The sequence below is a fragment of the Myotis yumanensis genome, unplaced genomic scaffold (assembly GCF_028538775.1).
Source record: "Myotis yumanensis isolate MYYU_CA2020_CCGP unplaced genomic scaffold, mMyoYum1.0.hap1 SCAF_3, whole genome shotgun sequence".
NCBI lineage: Eukaryota > Metazoa > Chordata > Mammalia > Chiroptera > Vespertilionidae > Myotis > Myotis yumanensis.
Genome location: NW_027223754.1, coordinates 61,346,945 through 61,367,017, shown reverse-complemented (window position 1 = coordinate 61,367,017; position 20,073 = coordinate 61,346,945). Strand labels below are relative to the sequence as shown.

The 20,073-nt window shown below is 37.6% G+C and overlaps 1 protein-coding gene across 4 annotated transcripts in view; it reads right to left on the bottom strand.

Moving 5' to 3' along the window:
• The window catches only part of KLF12 (KLF transcription factor 12), a 662,522-nt gene that overhangs the window by 264,671 nt on the left and 377,778 nt on the right, over window positions 1-20,073 (bottom strand). For all 4 annotated transcript variants that reach the window (XM_070408948.1, XM_070408947.1, XM_070408949.1 and 1 more), the window contains one exon: window positions 8,377-8,466. In XM_070408948.1, coding sequence (XP_070265049.1) covers window positions 8,377-8,466 — 90 coding nt within the window. The remainder of the gene's footprint in view (window positions 1-8,376; window positions 8,467-20,073) is intronic.

Below are 20,073 nucleotides of genomic sequence, written 5' to 3'. Positions count from 1 at the left end.
TCTCATGGTCTTCCTTTAGAGTGCTGGATTTTGTTCTGGAACAATTATATAATTTTCAGATCAGTTCGATCCTTTCAAGGCTTGCTTTGCAGGCTTATCATGGCAAGGGGCAAGACCAAACTATTATGGGACTAAGTCAGCCCCATTACTAAGCTCTGACTTTCTGAGAGCTCCACCAAATGCCCCATGTAAGACGAGGTTTCTCCAACATGGTTTGTGTGAACTTTATGTGAGCTCTAAGAAATGTTCAGCCTATTGGATTCTTTCTTCTTTCTTTGCTTTCCTCCACACACAGGCAGATCATTACACAGCCAAACCCTTAAGGGGACCACTTAACGATTTCCAGAGCCCTCTTGTAAACTAAAAATGAGTCGCCTTGCCCTCTCCAAATTCAAATCCCTGCTACTGCATTCAGTGTGACTGTTAGCCTTGTCTCACTTCTCCCTCCCTGCTCTGCCTTCAAGCAGTAGCCTGAAGCAATCACAGCATTCACCTCTTTTGGTGCCCTATTCCTAAGGATCATAGGCCATACTGCCTGTTACGTGATATGTAAAAACAACAACAACAAAAAAAAACAACACAAAAAAACAAACAAAAAACCATTCCATATATTTTGCCTGGTTTTCTAGTTGTATATGATGGTTGGTCAATTCCCACAGCAGCTAATCCCTTGTGGTCAGAAGCAAAAGTCCTCCAGGGGTTAAATATGATACTTTTGTGAGGTACTTCATAAACTGTGAGTCACTATGCAAATATTAGCACAAGAAAATACATCTTGATAAAGAGAAAATGAGAAAATACATGCCTCACGGTCCAGATTTCTTTTTTTTCTTTTTTTTAATTCTACTACCAAGGCTAGTAAATGAAGGAGAACATGATCCTGCATAAGCTGAAATCCTGGAAAGGTTAATTTTCCCCAAATCAAAATTCCCAAATTACTCGGCACATAAAATTTCTTTAAGAAGTGTTCCTTTTTACAAAGCATTGACCCTGTAAAAATGCAAATTTTTGCATTTTTGCATTTTCTCTTGGAAAGAATAGCATTTTATATTCTCAATTAATGAGACTGCAGTTAGGACTGCTCATCTGTTGGCACCTTAAACCATTACAGCACAGAGGGTCAGGTGTCTGAATAGTGGGAGGAGGAGAATGAAGTTGAAGAAGAAAGTACATTACTAATGGGAAAGAAGGAGGGCAGAATTATCGACTTCAGCGCTTTGCCCAGGGCAGGCCCCGAGGGAAAGGATTTGTCTGCCTGCTATATTTCCCTTGGGTACTATCTGTAATTACTATCACAGCTCATTGATTTTCAATTCATTCTATTAATACATTTATTGGCCATTCTGACATTATTAAAATCAGTCCAACTCTGCTTCTGTTGTGGAGGTGATCTCTTCCCTAAAATATGGGTTTTGCAAGTACAGATTTTTTTCTTTTTTTAAAAAAATGGTCTTCTCATATTAGTGATAACACAGATTCTGCATATGTTGTTCTTTGAAGACAGGTAGTTACAAGCAAACATTTCACCACAGATCAAAAGATCTCCAGCAGTGGGCCATCAGATAATATTAAATGATAAGCAAATTCAAACATAAGATAATTCTACCAATTTACTAGCTATGTTGTCTCCTCCTCAGTAGGGGAGGTAATAATGAGGTTCTGTTAAAGGGTAATGCACGTGGCATTTTTATAATGTCGTTTCTTCTTCTCTGATAAAATCATTAATGTAACTCTCTCTTACCAAGCTTTTACACAGAGATGCATATTAAATCTTTGTTAAATTAAACATAATGGTTTACTGAGGAACAGAAAAAGTTAGGTTTGTTATTGGGCTTTTTCCTCTGAAGCTCCTGAATTTTCATGCAAGTGCCTTAAATAAGCATTTTATAGCACATGTCTAGTTCCGTCAACAAAACCTATCTCTATTTATTAATAAAGTCTAAAGATTGGGGTCTTTTCCAAAGTAACACCTATCTCAAAATCCTCTCATTTCTACAATGTGACACTGGCTGTCAAAATAAATGGCATCTGAATCAACTGCTATTTATTGAGCCCTCCCTATCTATGAACTCCTCACGCTGGGATGATGAGGAATAAGGAGAAACATAAAGTACAAGCTCTGCTCTTAAGGAAGTTACAATAGAGTTGGCTTAAAGGTGCCAGTCAGTTCTTTGTAATATAGAAATGGCCTCATCACCTTGTTAGGAATGTCCTACAGAAGTTACTTTAAGCTCCCTCAGGGGAAAAGATCCTCCCACTAAAGCAGTGGTTCTCAACCTTCCTAATGCCTCAACCCTTTAATACAGGTCCTCATGTTGTGGTGACCCCCAATTTCACTGTTACACATTGAACATAATTAAAGCACAGTGATTAATCACAAAAGCAATATGTAATTCTATATGTGTTTTCCGATGATCTTAGGCGACCCCTGTGAAAGGGTCGTTCGACCCCCAAAGGGGTCTCAACACACAGGTTGAGAACCGCTGCACTAAAGTTAGGGAGCTCAGAGGGACCTATGGTCTTACTAGGACTGATATTTTCTGCTAGTAAGCCATGAAGAATACAAGTGAACCTATACCTGCCTGCTACCATCCTCTACCCTTCCCAGCTATGTGGCTGTGGCAGAGACAATGGGCTCTCTCCCTGAATGAACACAGAGGGGTCTTTTACCACGTAATTACTGACTGCTGGGAGCACTTAAAATCTGCAAATCTCCCTCTCTCTCTCTCTCTCTCTCTCTCTCTATCCCTCCCCCTCCCCACCTCCTTCATTCTCTCCCTCCTTCCCTGTTCCACTACTGCCACCACTCTCTATCCACAGGCCCAAGGCCCAAGGATCACAGGATCACAGTATGTATACCTGCCTCTGCAAGAGAAGAGAGACAAAGTAAAGCAAGGGCTTCCGCCCTGCTCTGGTTGGTGGGGGGCCTCAGGTTGGCTCCCACCTATGGCAGATTCCTTGGGCCTTGGAAAACAGTGAGGGTGACTGAGGAAGGTTTCTTTCATGTCTCCCCATGACAACTCTGCAACTATGATTTTTTAAAAATGGATACTTTTATTTAGAGAGCTCTTTTCTTCTTTTAATCATGTTATATAACGAATTTCAAACTTATACAAAATATTAGGCAGAACACTTAAACGAGTTGCCTTGTACCCATCACCCAGCTTTGATAATGGCGAAATCATGACCAGTCTTGTTTCTGTCCCCATCCATTCTTCCCTCCATTTATTCTGCAGCAAGTCCCAGACATTTAACCATTTCATCTGTAAATATATCAATAAACACGCTTAAAGGGTATGAACTCAAAACTCCTTTTTAAAAATTTGTGGCCAAATGCCATTTTCACACCAAAATCTTAAGTCATGTTTATGTTCAGTTAATAACTGATTTCTGGCTTCAGTATTCTGTCTTTCCCAACATTAAATCTAATCAGAATGTAAGCATATCTCCAGATATACTTAAATAAAAATTCAAATAAGACATAACTCCAACTTGAGATTTTCCTTAAATCTAGTTTTAAATTATGAACTAACACAGATGCTAAAATCTTTACTAAATGCCTTATGAAAACTGCAGCAATGGAAACGGAAGCAACGGAGCCCTTTCTATTCCTGTTTTTCTTTGAAAAGAGAACATTTACTCAGCACCGTCATATGCAGAGGCTCTTGGGAGGCTGGGCAGTTCGCAGGCGAGGAGAAATAAGCAGACAAAGCCCCACTGTGACCCGCCCCGCTAGCTCTCTGCTGACCAGGCATCGGAGCTCAGGCCCATCTCACTTTAGAGTCTATGCATTTCCACTTCCACGCACAGATAGCTTCATTGCAGCAGGATCATTAAACTCATAATTAGACATCCTTCCTCGAACCCCTTGCTCCTCACCAGAATCAGAGAATGCCAGACTGAACCTGGGAAGGCCTCCTCTCCCTGCACACAGAAGGACCTAGAGGCCTGGAGATAGGAAGTAACTTCTCAAAGTCATTCAAGCCTGTAAACTGCAGGGCCAGGATAGAATCACGTTTCAAGTCTCAGGGCAGTGCCCTTTCTCTGCACACTGCCTTTGCTCTGTGTGTAATAGTTCCAGGACTCTTCCACCTGCCTTATTCCTTTCTTAATGACATGTCAGAACATCCAAGGGCTGACAGCACTTGGGAAGTTCTTGTAACGGCAGGACACAAGCACCAAGGTCACAGAGTCATTCCGACACTCCTTGCTGTGGCCCTGAAGTGTATCACTGAGTGCACGCCCTTCCCACGGATGGCTTAACAGCACGTACTGACTGTATTACCAACAAGCCTGAAGAAAACTGAAGTCGCATTTCAGGTGACTGCAATAATGATCTCCTTAGATATCACACAACTAAGGAAGCAAGAATCAGAATGTCAAACAAATGGACGGTACAAAGAACTGGGCTCAATATACCAGCATATCATCTATCCAGGTCCCATGGGTGCAAGATGAAGACCTCTGCCACCAATAAGAATGTGTATTTCCAGTTTTTATTTTTATGTTCACAACAAGCCTAATAGATAGTAGGAGCAGGTTCACCACTAGTTTTGACTGCTTCCATAGTTTTCATCATGCCAATTGTAATGCCTGGAAAAGTTGAATAACACAAGTATCTACTGAGCACTGACCATCTGCCAGGAACTACCAGAAAAACATAAGAAATAGTTCTTGCCCTTTCAGTGCTTACAACCTGATTGAAGAAACATGACCACATACACAAGCAGAGTGGCTAACCTAGGCCTATTTCAGTCTTTTTTAAGCTCTAGAATATGCTCACAAGGTCCTGGAGGAGCAGAGGGACACGTAGAGACCAGCTGACAGCAGGAGACCTACGGGACTATTTATAGCATGAGGGAGAGAACAAACATGACTTCATGGTACATGGAAACATGAGGTCCATGTAAAGGAACAAATCTCTACAATGCTGCTTGTAGCCTGACAAGCAGACTAACTTTTCTTCCCCAAAAGACTGGAGTTTAATGCCCATGTCCTATAAACAGAGTCTCAAAACTAAGTTTCCCAGAATCATTTCAGAATCCAGCCAATATACCAACTTCAGCCTTTCTCATCCACTGTTGTGACACATAGATGCATTTCTACAACTTGCTGTTCATTATAACTAACGTGTCTCATCTTTTGCCAAAGTCATAATCGCAGATGTGATTAATCTTACCACTGTTTATATTTTCTTATGAAGAAGCAAATTTCAACCAGCCTTAACAGTAAATGAGGAAAGATTCCTGTAAGACTGAAATAAAAAAAAATCTTCAGAATTCTAGCACTCCTTATCTAAAAATAGTTCGGAGAATCTGAAATTATATAGTATGTTATCCATCCCTTTATCGACAATGGAAAACTAGTAAAGTGACCAAAATGAACTTCTATTAAAATTCCAGATTTTATCTCCAACCTCCAGAAGAGTTGATTTAAAGTATTATAAATGACTAAGTATGAATTATTGAATTCTGTAAGTATGTCTTAATACCTTTTGTTAAACACTGCTGGCTGCTTTTCCTGAAGCTTTAATGTAAAACAGAATGAAATATCTGTTATATATTTTTTAAAAGTACACAACAATTTAAGAAAGAGAATAAAATCAAGTTTCTACTTCCCCCTAAAATATAGAATCTAAATTAAGGTTAAAATAGAAATATCAGCTCCATTCACAAGGAGGAAATTTGATTTTAATAAACAAGCATTAAGTACAACCTATGAACCTACAATTTTTCTTTTCCTTATTTGAGGACAGAAAAATACTTCTTATAAATGTGGCATGAGGGTCTTACTCACACTATAAAAACTCTTGGAATATCGGCTTTTGTTTTTTGTGTACCTAAATGTTTCATACAAACCTTTCTTTACCACTGAAAACTAATACTTTAGGGAGAGTAGTATTTAGATATCATTAAAGAGTCCCAGGACTGGTAACACTAATACACTATCCTGGCTTTGACTAGTGGCCCAGGTAGTATTTTCTGTGATTTTTTGCCTTCTACCAACATGTGTGACCTGAATGGATTTACTGGTATTCAAGTTGAAGAATATAGGTATTACGAAATACAAAACAACATTGTGGCCCTGGCTGGTGTGGCTCAGTTGGTTGAGTGTTGTCCCATGCACTGAAAGATCACTGGTTCAATTCCTGGGCAACATGCCCATGTTGCATCCAGGATCTCAAGTAGGGGGCGGGCAGGAGGCAGCTAATCCATATTTCTCTCTCATTGAGGTTTCTAACTCTCTGTTACGCTCCCTTGCTCTCTCTTTAAAAAAAAAGAACAGAAAAAAGTGGAGCTTTTCCCTTGATAGAATGAAAGGCTTGAAAGATAATTAAAAAGAAAATAGCTTCACCTTCCCTTTAAAAAAAAACACACCCAAAACAAACAGAAAAACATTGTGAAATATACCATTTTCACTTTTTTATCAGCAGTGGTAAAAAGACTATCTTCTCTGAACGAGATGCCACGGTCAATATCACTAGTTAAACTTAAATATGGGTTTTGCAGAAACATATTCCATTATACTGAAGCTAATGCATTTAGATTAAAAAACAAAACAAAACCTGAACTCCAAAAAATAAAACAAATCTTCCTGTGGTTAGGTTAAACAAAAAAGGTAAGAACTACTTAGTTTGGAGGCTATAGAGTTTAATTTGATGAGTCAGGAAAGAAAACCCAGGTAAAAACATAGCTTGCTCTGAAGGTTCACCTATACTGAACAAATCTATACTAACAAAAGGGTAATATGCTAATTAGACCAGGTCGATCTGGAAGATGTCCGACTTCCTTTAGGACAAAGCCATGGTGGCGGGAGCCGAGGCAGAGGTGGTTAGGGGTGATCAGGCTGGCACAGGGGAGCAAGCAGTTAGGGGCACAATCAGGCCAGCAGGGAAGCAGTTAGGCAGCAATCAGGCAGGCAGGCCGGCAGGCAGGCAAGTGGTTAGGAGCCAGCGGTCCCAGATTGTGAGAGGGATGTCCCAGATGGGAGAGGGTGCAGGCCAGGCTGAGGAATACCCTTCCCATGCATGAATTTTGTGCACTGGGCCTCTAGTAATATTAATAACTGCCACATTCTCTTTGCTGCCACAATGCTCTACTGACTAAGTTGAACTATATGATCCATCACATAATGTCATGCACAGAACTGTGGAGTTGTATTTGGGGTTAACATAGTCCACAGAGTTCATTTCAGAGCTATGACAATCAACACCAAACATAAAGGTGAAATGATGTCCTCTCCATGGCAGTGGAGAAGGGGAATGTGTAGAGATGTCACACACCCTGCCACATATAGCTCAGGAATGAGGAAGGTACTGGAGAAACCCTGTAAATGCTACCATCCAGGTCCATGCCTTCAGATGTCCTCATTAGAAATCCTTTTGGTACAAAAGTGTTCTAACCTCTTGAATGTGATCCCAGATGAACTTATACATGCTGATTTTTATAGCAGTGAGATTTTATTCAAATTCAAATTCTATTTGGATTGTTTAAAAAATGCAAATGTTTAGTTTTGATTTTTTGAATAAGTGATACACTAATAAGATTAAGGATTTATGTAATTGATGTGTTGTTGTTTTTTCAGGCATCTGTACTGCCACAGTGGTGGTGGTTTCATAAGATAGGAGGGTAGCGTGCACTCAGATACAGGAGAAATGCTTGTTCGCTTAAATACAAAACGTGGTCAGCGGTGCTGCAAGTGATCACACTGCCCTTATTGTAATTTTAAATGGTGAAGATATAAATGTTAACAATTGTAAAGTCTCCAACATCCTTTTTAGAAAATCTAGCTGTGCTCTTAAATCTTTATATTTTTAGTAGCCATAAACTAATTCATCAATTTGGCTATACACTGTTAAATAAGCTTTCTTTTGCTTTTGTGCTCTTTTCAAACTCAGTGACCTCAATTTTATCCACTGTCCTCTCTTCTCATGGCATGAAACAGGATAAATACAAATGTCGAAAGGGAAGTCCACCCAGCAAACAGTAACAGTCCCATACCCCCACGCTGTAATTTCCTAACAAAAACCAACCAAGCTATTTTGACATTGAGGTTATATTCCCTTTCTATTTTTTTTTAATACTTCCTCTTTGCTTTGGATTTTTATTAGCTTTTCAAAACATTCACCAATTTAAATAAAGCCATATGGTTCTTAGAAGGTCACTAAAACTTTGTAATTTCAGGAAGTTATCTTTTCCAGATTAGTAATATTTGAGGTTGCAAATGGGTGAGAATCAACCATAGTCTCAGGTGATTTTACTCAAGAGAATAAAGCTTAGACACAAGAAAAATCCTGCCAACCTCAGGATGCTCTGGAAATGACTGCCACTGTTATAAAGAGCAGAGGTGGTGGTGATGTCAGAAACTTCTGCTTACCCCTTGTTCAGATTCCAAAAGCTCTGTTTTGACTCTGACTGCCGGCATCCCATCAAGCATTAACATTCTGTTTTCAGAGGTGTTGATATTCTGAGAATCAAAAAGAGAGAAAGGGAAATTCAGCTTTAACACATTCAAAAGAGGACATCTGTTAGAGCCCGCTTTCATTGTAGTACATTTAGTACCCTTAACCTAATTTTTTAACAATGAAGCATAATTAAATGAGAATATCAGCACAACCAATTATCTGCTCATTCTGAACTTTCCTTTGAAATAATGACCAAGAAGTTGAATTAATCAGTCTGATTCTCTGACCTCAGGGTTGGAGGTCAGACTATAATAAACCGGCGTAAGGAAACCTTACATTAATTTATAGGGAGCTGGAGCAATTCATCACACTTTTGCAAAAGTGAAAGGAAATAGAAGGCAAGATTCTTTCTTCATTACTTCTGGAGGTTGTACTGCATACAAAAATCCATAGAAGAGAAAATAGATAAAAATAGTTTATATAGTCTCAAATTATTGTCTCAGATTATTAAAAACAAAATAATATAGTTCTAGAAACACTGAATTTTGGTATTATAGCAATTCTTATCAAATGAAAATTTTAACATATCAACAACCCCAAACATCTTTAAAAACAACTAACATAATAAGTCTTGGATAAGAGTGAATGTTTAATCTGAAGTTATAACTAAAGAATAACCTGATTTTTGTTACACTATATGTTAGGCTCAATTAGCCACCTCTTGAAAGGAAAACCTTGTTTCTATTGTGCTCAATAGAATTTCAAACTCTATTTATAAAAAGATTAAATCAAGGTTATTTTCTAGTCATTTTCACTGCTTTGGGAATTTTCTGAAGTCAATAACTTATGAAGGTAGTCAGAAAGCCTTATATCAGTACTTGCTTAAGGCCAAAATCAAGCTCATGTTTTAAAACATGTTTAGAATGCCAACTTTACCCTTGTATACTGACTAAACTAAAACATTTAAATGCCTAAATTTGAGTTTTTAGAATGATTCCTTTGCTCAATTATAGAATGTAATCATATGACACTAAAATGGTGTTATTAAAAGAAAAAGTTTATAAATATTTATAAACTGTTTATAAATATTTTTTCCTACCTGGTAATAAAGGTTAATACCATTTCTAAACTTTAGATTTTTAGTCTTTCATATAGTAGTTGCTTTTATACCATGTAGTTAAATAAGAACACCGTCCACTTCAATAAATCAAAAAATTAAATGTTTTTATCACCAAATAATACCAACAGAGTGCAGTATAGTGAACTCTAATTACTTCTCCTATTTCTTGACTCCTCTTTTTGTTTAAGAAAAATATTCTAAGAAATAAAATGTATGGAATCTCTTATCCCAAATATTTGCTATGAAAAATCAACAGGAAGGAAAAGCAAATTTATCCCAGAGTTAACTAAAGAACATTTTAAAAAATTCCACAGTACCTAGTCTATTAAGCAATAAAAAGAAAATAAATGACTGCTATGTTCCTTTCTTAGAAATGTACAGTATTATTAAAATAGGCAGGATACTGTTTTTTAATCTTTGCTTTTAACTGGTCCGTATTTTTAGGGATTTTACATCCTAATAGATAGCTTAGAGCAGAAGGACCTTTGGTAATACTGGCAAGCTCAGTTAATTTGTTCCTAGCTTAAAATCCATGAATGGAGGCTGGTGAGTTGTTTAAATATCAGGCGTGAATCTCATATTCTAGTGTGTCAGTTGCTTCTGTGGTTGGAAGCAGCCAGCCTGGCTTGCCACCATCCAGTCTCAGGAAAGCCTTCCAGCAGAGACCAGCCCTCAACTCCCTCTGCCTTGCTCAGCAGCCAGGAATCTACAGTAGCAAAGCATCCCCTAGCCCGTGGTCGACAAACTGCGGCTAGCGAGCCACATGCGGCTCTTTGGCCCCTTGAGTGTGGCTCTTCCTAAGCCTTAGGAGTACCCTAATTAAGTTAATAACAATGTACCTACCTATATAGTTTAAGTTTTAAAAATTTGGCTCTCAAAAGAAATTTCAATCGTTGTATTGTTGATATTTGGCTCTGGTGACTAATGAGTTTGCCGACCACTGCTAGGCTGTTTGGTGGGTAGACAATGAAGGATGAGTTGACATTGCTTCCTACCCCGGAGGCGATCCTGTCCAGAGGAAAAGGGAAGAAGATGCTTTGCAAAGGAGGGGGAAAGACAAAGAGCATCCTAGAAAGGCAGGTTTAATGAACTGTTAGAATCTGATTAGAAGCTAATGTCCCTTTTAGTGCTTTGTACCAATTTACAGCTGGTACACTTTAACCATTTTCCTCACTAGCTGGGATAAACTCATTAGTCTAAAAAATGCAAGCTAACCAGAGTCTTTGAGGTTAGAACTGTTAAATCATGCAAACCTGACTAGGTTCATGTTCCACTGAGCACATTTAAATATCACTATTTTCATGATAGTTTTCTTTTTATTGTTGTTCTTGAATAATTCTACATGTGCAAAGACAGGATATACATTTTAGTTTCACGTAAAAGTGAAAAAATAAAGTACATTTTCAAAAAATGTTTAAGAAATTAAGTTTCCCCTGGATATATTTCTCTTTCCATGATTTTTCAGATCATGCACAGCCACACCCATAAATAAACACCATACATACCAATCAATGCTCACCACTAAGGAACCAATCCTTAACTATTAAACTCTTTCAACTAGAGAAGATGCAATCTGTATATATGCCCGAGTGTTACATTCCAAATATATATGAAGCATATTAATCTCTACATTCATGACTCTTACCCTGTTTAGCATAAACGTAAGCACTGAGCATCACAACATATTCTAGGCCAGTGGTCAGCAAACTGCGGCTTGGTAAACCACGGCTTGCGAGCCACATGTGGCTCTTTGGCCCCTTGAGCGTGGCTCTTCCACAAAATAGCGACTTCTGCGCATGGGCCACGAAGTTTCAATCGCACTGTACGAGTGCACCCGCACGTGGTATTTTGTGGAAGAGCTACACTCTAGGGGCCAAAGAGCCACATGTGGCTCTCAAGCCGTGGTTTGCTGACCACGGTTCTAGACCATCCAAAAAGGTATATAGTTTTTATATAGTGCATGGTAATTATGCAGCATAGAGGATATAGTCCTTGGAAAAAATATCAATATATTTATCTCTCTAAGCTAAAATCAGATACATACAAACTCAGTTAATTGTAGACTTTAAATATGTAATAAAATCTAATAATTTGAAATTATTGTCAAATATATCCTGCCATGATATTAATCAAAGCACATTTGCTGTGGAATCAATAGCTCAATTGATGCCCAAGAGGTAAATAAAATTATATAGTCATCAATTGTAGTAACATGGTCCTCTTTGTATATTAATGTTGCAGCAAATATTTTGATATTATACAAGCCTATACAATTTATATATGTATGCAAATATTCATACACACATGTATATACACATGTGTATACACCTAAGTTATTTTGTATGAATAAATTTTATCAATTAAAGCAAAAACTATCATCAGATTCATGAGTTGGCTGTTGACCAATACATGTGAACTGAATGAGAATAGTACCCTGGATATTCCTATTGGTAACTTAGATTTGCCAAAACAATTGTCCAGCTGATATCGCTCTCCTAGTCAAAAGCTGTATAAATACAAAGGTCACTAATCTTACCAAATCAAAATATTATGAATGGAATATGCAAGAAGGGAAGAGATTGATGCTCAATGATCATATCTCATAAAAACACTGAATAGGAGTGACTTTCCAGGTTAACCACTGCAATCTACCCTCCTTCTCCCATAATCAGGTCTTTTCCTATCCCTCCTCCTGATTATGGGCCATCTAGTTTGTACAACTGGAGTAAGAAAGAATCAGTCAATCAATATTTAATAGACCTAATTTCAAACAAAGCTTTCCTTTAGAAGCCAAAAATATCTATCTACTGGTGTTTTGATTTCTTGAGGTACGGGGCATGTTTACTTAAATATTTATCCATCTTAAATTTTCATGTTTGGCTACAGGTGATGAGAAACATGAATGGGCTCCATCCATACCCACATTATGTTAAACAGTGACATAAGGGACATATGAGTAGCAATTCATGATTCATTGCACCAAGTTGATTAAGGCATTTTCATAGAAGATTCTTAAAGGATTATAAAGCAAGTGTGCCAACTGGTTAAAAGTGTCATCCTTGAGTATAGAAAAAGTTAAGTATCAGAATACAAGGAAATTGGGGTTTTGCTTAAAAAAAACAACCCTCCTTAGAGAAGTCAACCTCTCCCCTTTCTTGAGTCACCTCTACCATAACAATAGATTAGAATTACACTCAGCCAGTGGTTTCAGTTATCTATTGCTGTGCAACAAATCACATAGTAGCAAAACACAACTATCATTTTATTATTCTTGGTAATAAATATAACACCTTCTATTTGCATATTTACTATTGACCAGGCTCTGTGCTTATAGCAACCCAAGAGGTCAGTGCTATATTCTCTGAAGATGAGTCAGCTGAGACACAGGAGATTAAACTGTCCAAGGTCACAAGATAAGTAAATGGTATAGCTCTGTTACAAACCAAATGAGTCTGAGCCCAAGTGAGCTTCTAACCACTTGTCTCCTCTCTGTCCTCCTCCTCTCTCTCTCTCCCTCTCTCTCTCTCTCTCTCTCTCTCTCTCTTCCTCCAAGGGCTGAGATTATTTAGTCATTGAACTAAATGTGCAACTTCTAGTCACTGGTGAGAATTAAGAATCAGCATTAGGGGAACAATAATGAAAGGTCAAATAAGCCCCTAAATTCACAGCTATTTCACTCTTTAAATCAAGCTTTCAACATACTTCCTTGGCTTGATAAAATTATACATCCCTATCTTTAAATATCTCATAATTAATTTAGAAGGTCAGTCCCATCCTGACTCAAGATCCAGAAAAATCTATGGTAATCACATTTGCTGCCCAGTGTTTTGAAGCTATTCATATCCTCGGTGGCTCATTCAATATTTTTACAGTAGTTTCATGTACTTGGATGAAATAGGAACTTTATACTCAGGAGACATACAATTGGATAACACATTTAATTTATTATCACTTAGATTAGTGTAAAAGCATGTTTTCCTTGCTTACATATCCTCACACTGGCAAGTCAACTTGGAAGAGGGCAAACACCTCAAATGTTACAAAACAAACATCTAAAATACAGACTTTGCCATTCTAGACCAGCCTTTTATCTTTCATTGCTTTGCAGCATGGGTGAGTGGATATCACACTAATAACCATATTTTACTGGCAGAACTAAGAGCCAACTATAGATCCATTGGGACTCTCAACTTAAATCCCCTTCAGTGGTTTCAATGATCCATATATACATTATTATGAAATATCTGTCTTCAGCATCAAAAACAAAATACTTCCATAAATATCTCACATTGAAACATGGAATTGTGACTCTCCTAAGACTGGTAAAACTATGTGTGCAATGCAGTAAGTTATATTTTCCTGATAGTAAATATCATTTTATTTCCTACGTTGGCAAAGTGCTAAATTACCACAACAATGTACAGTTTACATTAATATTTCAGAAATGTGATCTGAGCTTCTGAATAACACTTTCCACCCTCAGAATTAATACAAATTGTAATAGATTATTGTTATTTTTGTCATATTCTAATGAGTTGCATGCACTTGGGGGTTATGAGTTGGCCAGATCTCTCCATAAAGATACAGTGAGGATCACTGCTATGCCAAAATCATCTCATTCTATCCACTCCATGTTCATGAACCATAAGGCACAGTGTGAGATAACAGGGCAAGCCAGAGACTAGAAAACAGAAAGCATGTTAAAAACCAAAAAAGGATTTGGTATGGTTGGAACAGAATGGTCATTAGACAAGAAACTAGAGATAAGACTAGACAGGTAACTTGGGGTTAGATAGCAAAGACTCTTACATGCTACAGTAACTTATTCATTCAAAAATACTTCTTTAATGCCTGCTATGTGCTAGTTGTTAGGGGTGCAGGTGCAACTGCAAGACAAAGAGGCCCCCGCCTCAAGAAAGCTTGAGGTAAACAGGGAAGAAATGTGTTTAGGCATCACACAATAGGCAGCAATGGGGAGTCCTAAGGGCTTCTTAAGCAAAAGCATAATGTGTTTAAGTTTTGTGTTTAGAAAGAGAGCACTAGAATTAATTTGGAAGATGACTTATAAACCCGTGGATTTGATGCAGAAGGGAGAGCCAACCACACTTCATAGTCCTCCAACGTCCCATGAAGGACCTACCACACTCAGGAACACATGAACATTTGGATTTATGGTTTAATTTCAGTATATTTCTGCTTACGCAGAGAGGAAGATTTCTCTCACGCTGAGGATGCTCAAATCTTACTGTAGATATATAAAGTCAAATTGACCCAGAGTTGGAAACACACAAGTTTGGTTGAAATAAAGCAAAAATAATAATAAAATAAAGTACTATATAAGTGAATCAATTTATTAGCTATAAATTCCAGAAAAGAATTAACTCTGCTTTTCCTGACATTGTTTCTAGGATTTATCAGTTTTACAGACTTTCATGGTTATCAAAACTTAAAAAACACACCAGAATATATATTTGCCAAAGTACAAGTTTAAGAGTACTGAACATTAACATATACATCGGCCATTTCCCTTTATAAAAACTGTGTGAAAAGTAATGAAAAAAACACCCAGAACACTGACTAGAATATGTAATGAAATAACATCACTGGTCCTCTGTGCCTACAGAGAATGAAGATTACTATCAAGTATTAAGTCATTTATTTTCTGTGGGAAACAAAGGAAATGACTATTGACCTATATTTCCACCTTTCTTGGTCTATAATGATGTCAAGTGGCTCCTTATCAAATCCAAAATGAATTATCTTATTAAAACATGGGCTGTTTGAGTGTTTCTCTCCCACACAGCCTGAAGAAATAGTACTGAAGAGTTGAGAGTAAGTAAAAGAATTTTGAGGAGAAATAAAAATCCAAGTCAATTTTTTAAAAGTGTGACTATTCCAATGAAAACAAAATAAGAGAAAGATCCAACCCTAAACATTCTCCTCCATGGTCAGAAAAATGTGTCGACTACTAAACACATAAACTAGGTTTTGCCTTTTCTTCCAAGAATCTATATTCGCTCCCTTCTTGTTTTATACTTTAAACATTCAGTTAGTTAAGGTTTTGTACCAAATATAGTATATTCCTTGAAAACCCTACACACAATATTGGTTTTTAAAAAAGTAAAGTAGAAGAAAATAAACTTGAAATTTATTTCATCCAAGAAGTATTGTCAAAGTGATAGGGGAAAATTGACTGTAATGTGCGGTGTTCCCCGGGGCAGGATGGCTTCCCGGGCTCTTTGTCCGGTGGAGTCGAAGAATGAAACCATGGATGGAAGATGGTATAGCAAAGGTGGAAACTTATTGAAAAACAAGCACAGACTCCCACATGTGGAGGGAAAAGAGTCCCACCACACAGACTCCCACGTGGGGAGGGGGAGTCCCACTGAGTCCTTTTTTACCACAGTTTATAAAGGCTGCAGATTTTTATGCCTTGATATCCCCTCTAATTGGTTACTCTCCCCCTTAGATTGGTTATGATAGCAACTCCTGAGCTCAAGCCTCACCTGAAGTACCTGAGGTTCCCCCTTTCATTTCCCTGATTGTTCTCCTATGTCCTCTCAGCTTTCTTCCTCCCCCTTTGAATGAGGGGCTTCCTTCCCTTTATTCTGTAAATGTATACCTTTAGCAGCTCCCAGCTCCCTTATCTTACAGGATGTACCCTTTGCAGCTCTATAGACCTGTGCTTTTTCCATAGACCCCTTAATTACTAAAATTTCCTAAACCTGCTTATTTCACCCCTAAAAACTCCTTTCAAAAGCAGGTACAGGCATTATGTTCGTGTTTGTCAAAAGGTGTAATGAAAGTATAAGTTATTGTACCCGGGAAGTTTCTATTATTTTTTTCTGTTATTTGACTGATTACAGCTAAAATAAATGTTGCCTATACAGAGAGGAAATACTTAGGAAGTCCATTGCCATAACTCAGATATTATGTTAGACCAGGGCTTTCCAACGTCTGCAATATGGACATTTTAGCCAAATAATTCTTTGCTGTGGGGCTTTCCTGGGCATTGTAAGCTGTGCAGCAGCATCCTTGCCTTCTACCACTATGCTGTCCCAGTAGCACTCGCTCACTCCCACAGCTGTAGCAATCTGAAAGGCCCTCAGAAATTGCCAAATGTAAAGGGGGAGGGAGAGTGGAGGGAGAAAGTGCCCCATTTCAGAAGCACTGCTTTATAATTACTAATATAATGAACTTATTAGGAAAGAATTTTACTTTTATGTTGAATTACATTGCCCTATAGTATAAACATTACCTCAATATTAAAAGAAAATACCCGCTATAAAGAATATTTATAGTTTACTTTAGAATATACTTTCTGGGAAATTAGCAACATTTTATAAGATTTTCTTTTCTTTTATTTGAATTCCTTCTCCTCTTCCTGCATATCCAAATTTTCCCACAAGTGAAAAGATTCTAGAAAGCAGCTGCAAATGTGCTCATTAGTTCAAGCTGCAGAGCCTGAAAAAAAAATGTTAAGGTTTTCAATATTAATATAGCAACTCAGGGGAGATCTCTAGACCCACTGAGACATGGCCAGTGAAAATCTACCAAATTAGCCTCAAAAAATTCCCAAAGTAAGGAACAGTAATTACCCAAATGGACACGGTGACTTAACTTTCAACAAGAAGCTAGAAGACAGTTTTCAATCTTGGATCTACATCAGATTTGCTGGATAATATTTTATACTTTGCTTTTCTTTATAGAAACCAGGACTGACTCCTCTATCAAAAACAAAGTATTCCACAATATGAACTGAAATATAAGCCTGTCTTTAATTGATTAATTTTGTTAGGAATGTTGTCTTTTAGGTAACATAAATACAGCCTTGTGGTAACAATAGAGTCCCTCGTGGGACTGCGGGAGTCAGTCCTGTCTGGTTGCAGTGAACTAAAGGAACAAATTAAAATCACCACGGGCTGTGTAAACGACATTGCAACAAGCAATACCCTTGCTAAAGAAGAGTGCTTCCTTATAAAAGAAAAAATAAAGATGTGAGGGGTAGTAGGTCTCTAGAACACCTTACTGTAAATTCAAAGAAGGAAATAAAAGAAGGAAGTTGTTTTTAGAAGATGGGAAAACATGCTGAAAAGGCAAACCACAAATTCACTTCCATTGGTATACACATAGTCTATAAGCGTACTCTGTATCTATGGTGTCTGGGTAACCACCAGCTACTTGCAGCTGAAATTTGATTAGTCCAAATTACATGTGCTTTACATGTAAAATACACACTGGATTTTGAAGACTTAAAATGAAAAAGAAACTGTAGAATATCCCATTAATTTTTTATTGATTCCATGTTAAAACGGTATTTGGGTTATACTTGGTTAAATAACATATATGACTAAAAGTAACTTTATTTTAAATTTTACTAGAAAATTTAAAACTACACATATGGATTTCTAATATTCTATGCTATCATTTCAGTAGACTTCAACCTGTATTTGTATCATGAGCTTCTCTCCACCTTCTACCCAATACTTTTGGAAATGTGGTGGTGGGGAAAAGGGAGAGTGAGAAGTGACACAAAATTGGAAGAGTGTCACTGGCCTTTAGTGTCCAGGGGCCAGAGATGGCAAAAGTCCTCATTGCAGGAATCAGTCCCATACAATGAAGGATTGTCTTCTCCAGGATTTCAGTTGTATCTCCACTAGAAAACAGGCAGGTGATATTATTAGCCAGCCAGACTTCAGAAACTATTTGCTGGGACCCAACTTTGTATTTTCAGCCCTGACCTCTTTCTCTCAAGACACAGAAATATATTCCAAATGACTGTTTGACATCTCCAAATAAACATTCCATGGGCCTGGCACAATTACAAATCTAAACCAAATTCAGTATCTCTGACCTCCATACACCCCAAAAAAAAGAAAGAAAAAGGAAGGAAGGAAGGATGGGAGGGAGGGAGGAAAGAAGGAAGAAAATCTTCTGCTTTATTAATTTTCCCTCAAGGAATGACATTCATCATCAAGGCTAGAAAGAAACCTTTCCTTTGCTAACTCACATGACATGTTTACTGGAATCCTTGGCCAGTCACAGACAGTCTTTTCTCTCAGTTCTCACTAGTCCTTGTCTCATAGGTGACAGTCCTGTTACCACTCTTCTGCCAAATTACTGAATAATATTTATTCACGAAATTTATGATACCTAGCTTTTTGCATTTTGTTGGGGAGCATAAGAGACTTGGTTGGAAAGTTGTAAGGAGGACATTCTGAGAAAAGGAAGTGTGTGGAAGGCTGCCTGCCCTGTTTATCAGAATTCTGACTTAGGGGAGACTCAGGGGAGTGTCGAAGGTGGTGCCCCTAATTATTCCTTGACCTTTCCAAACAAGTCTGTGCATATGCAGACCCCCGGGTGTTTACGGGAATCCTTATGCTTAATCCCTGGATGCCCTTGCCTAGAGGACAATGTAAACACACGTGTCCTCCCAAGATTACTCACCCTACTAATTGCATCTAAAGATAAAAATTCCAATAAAAGCCTAACAAGACAGGCAATCGAGGCTGCCTGGCTTCTTCAGCCAGGCTGTCCCTTAGCCTTCTCATCCACAGTGAAATTGTGTCAGAGTAATCTGTTCATCCATCATTCAGGGGCTGCTGGTCAGCCCCAGCAGTATTTAAATAGATAAATGAGCACAATTAAGTGATAAAGAGATAAGAGAACAATATGTTTCCATGCCTTTAAAAACAATGTTAATAACATAGGAAGGGAGAGGGAGAGAGAGAAAGAGGATACAGAGAAAGCTAAAAGTATTTGGGGTGGTGTTTTTCATTTTTGTCCTGAAAAAAGTCCTCATATTTTAATTAATTTCATATATTATCCATGTAATTAAAAGAAATACCTGGGGGTTCAACATTTCGGGTAAAAAAGATCCAAACAGGTTAAGAAAAAAACAGAGAAAGTATACCAGAGAAGTGAGTTTCTATCCAGGAGAGTGTAGGCGTACACACACACACACACACACACACACACACAATTGCATGTATATTCATGTTATAGCTAAAATTTAATTCCTACTAATCTAAAAAAAAGGTAGGTGAAATTAAAAGAAACTTATTATCTACGTATATTTGTAACTGATGGACTGAGTTGTTATGGCTTCAAATGGACTATCAGCTGATGTTTGCAAATATCTTCATTAGGCAGACAGCTATATATTGCTATGTAATCTGCAAATGCTATAATTTTTTTAAGTTCTAGGCAACTACACAACAATAGAAAAATGGATGCATTATTCTGTTATGTTGTGCTAAGAATTTAGCATCCAAAAAAAGGGAACTATGGGCCAAATACTTTTTTTTTTTCCTACAAAGAGCAGCCAGTGAGTGAGGTTTAAAAGATTTTAGTCTTGTGAAAAATGAATCTTCTCTGATATGTGGAAAAGTATAGGAGCAAAAAGACTTATACTTGTCAGATTTTTAAAAAACATATAGCATCTTATAACAACCACAGATAATTATATTCGCTGCCCTTTGTGGAGATCTCCAATTCCCTGGGCCTTTAATTGTTAAGGCCGCATTCTCTGGTTATATAATAATATTGG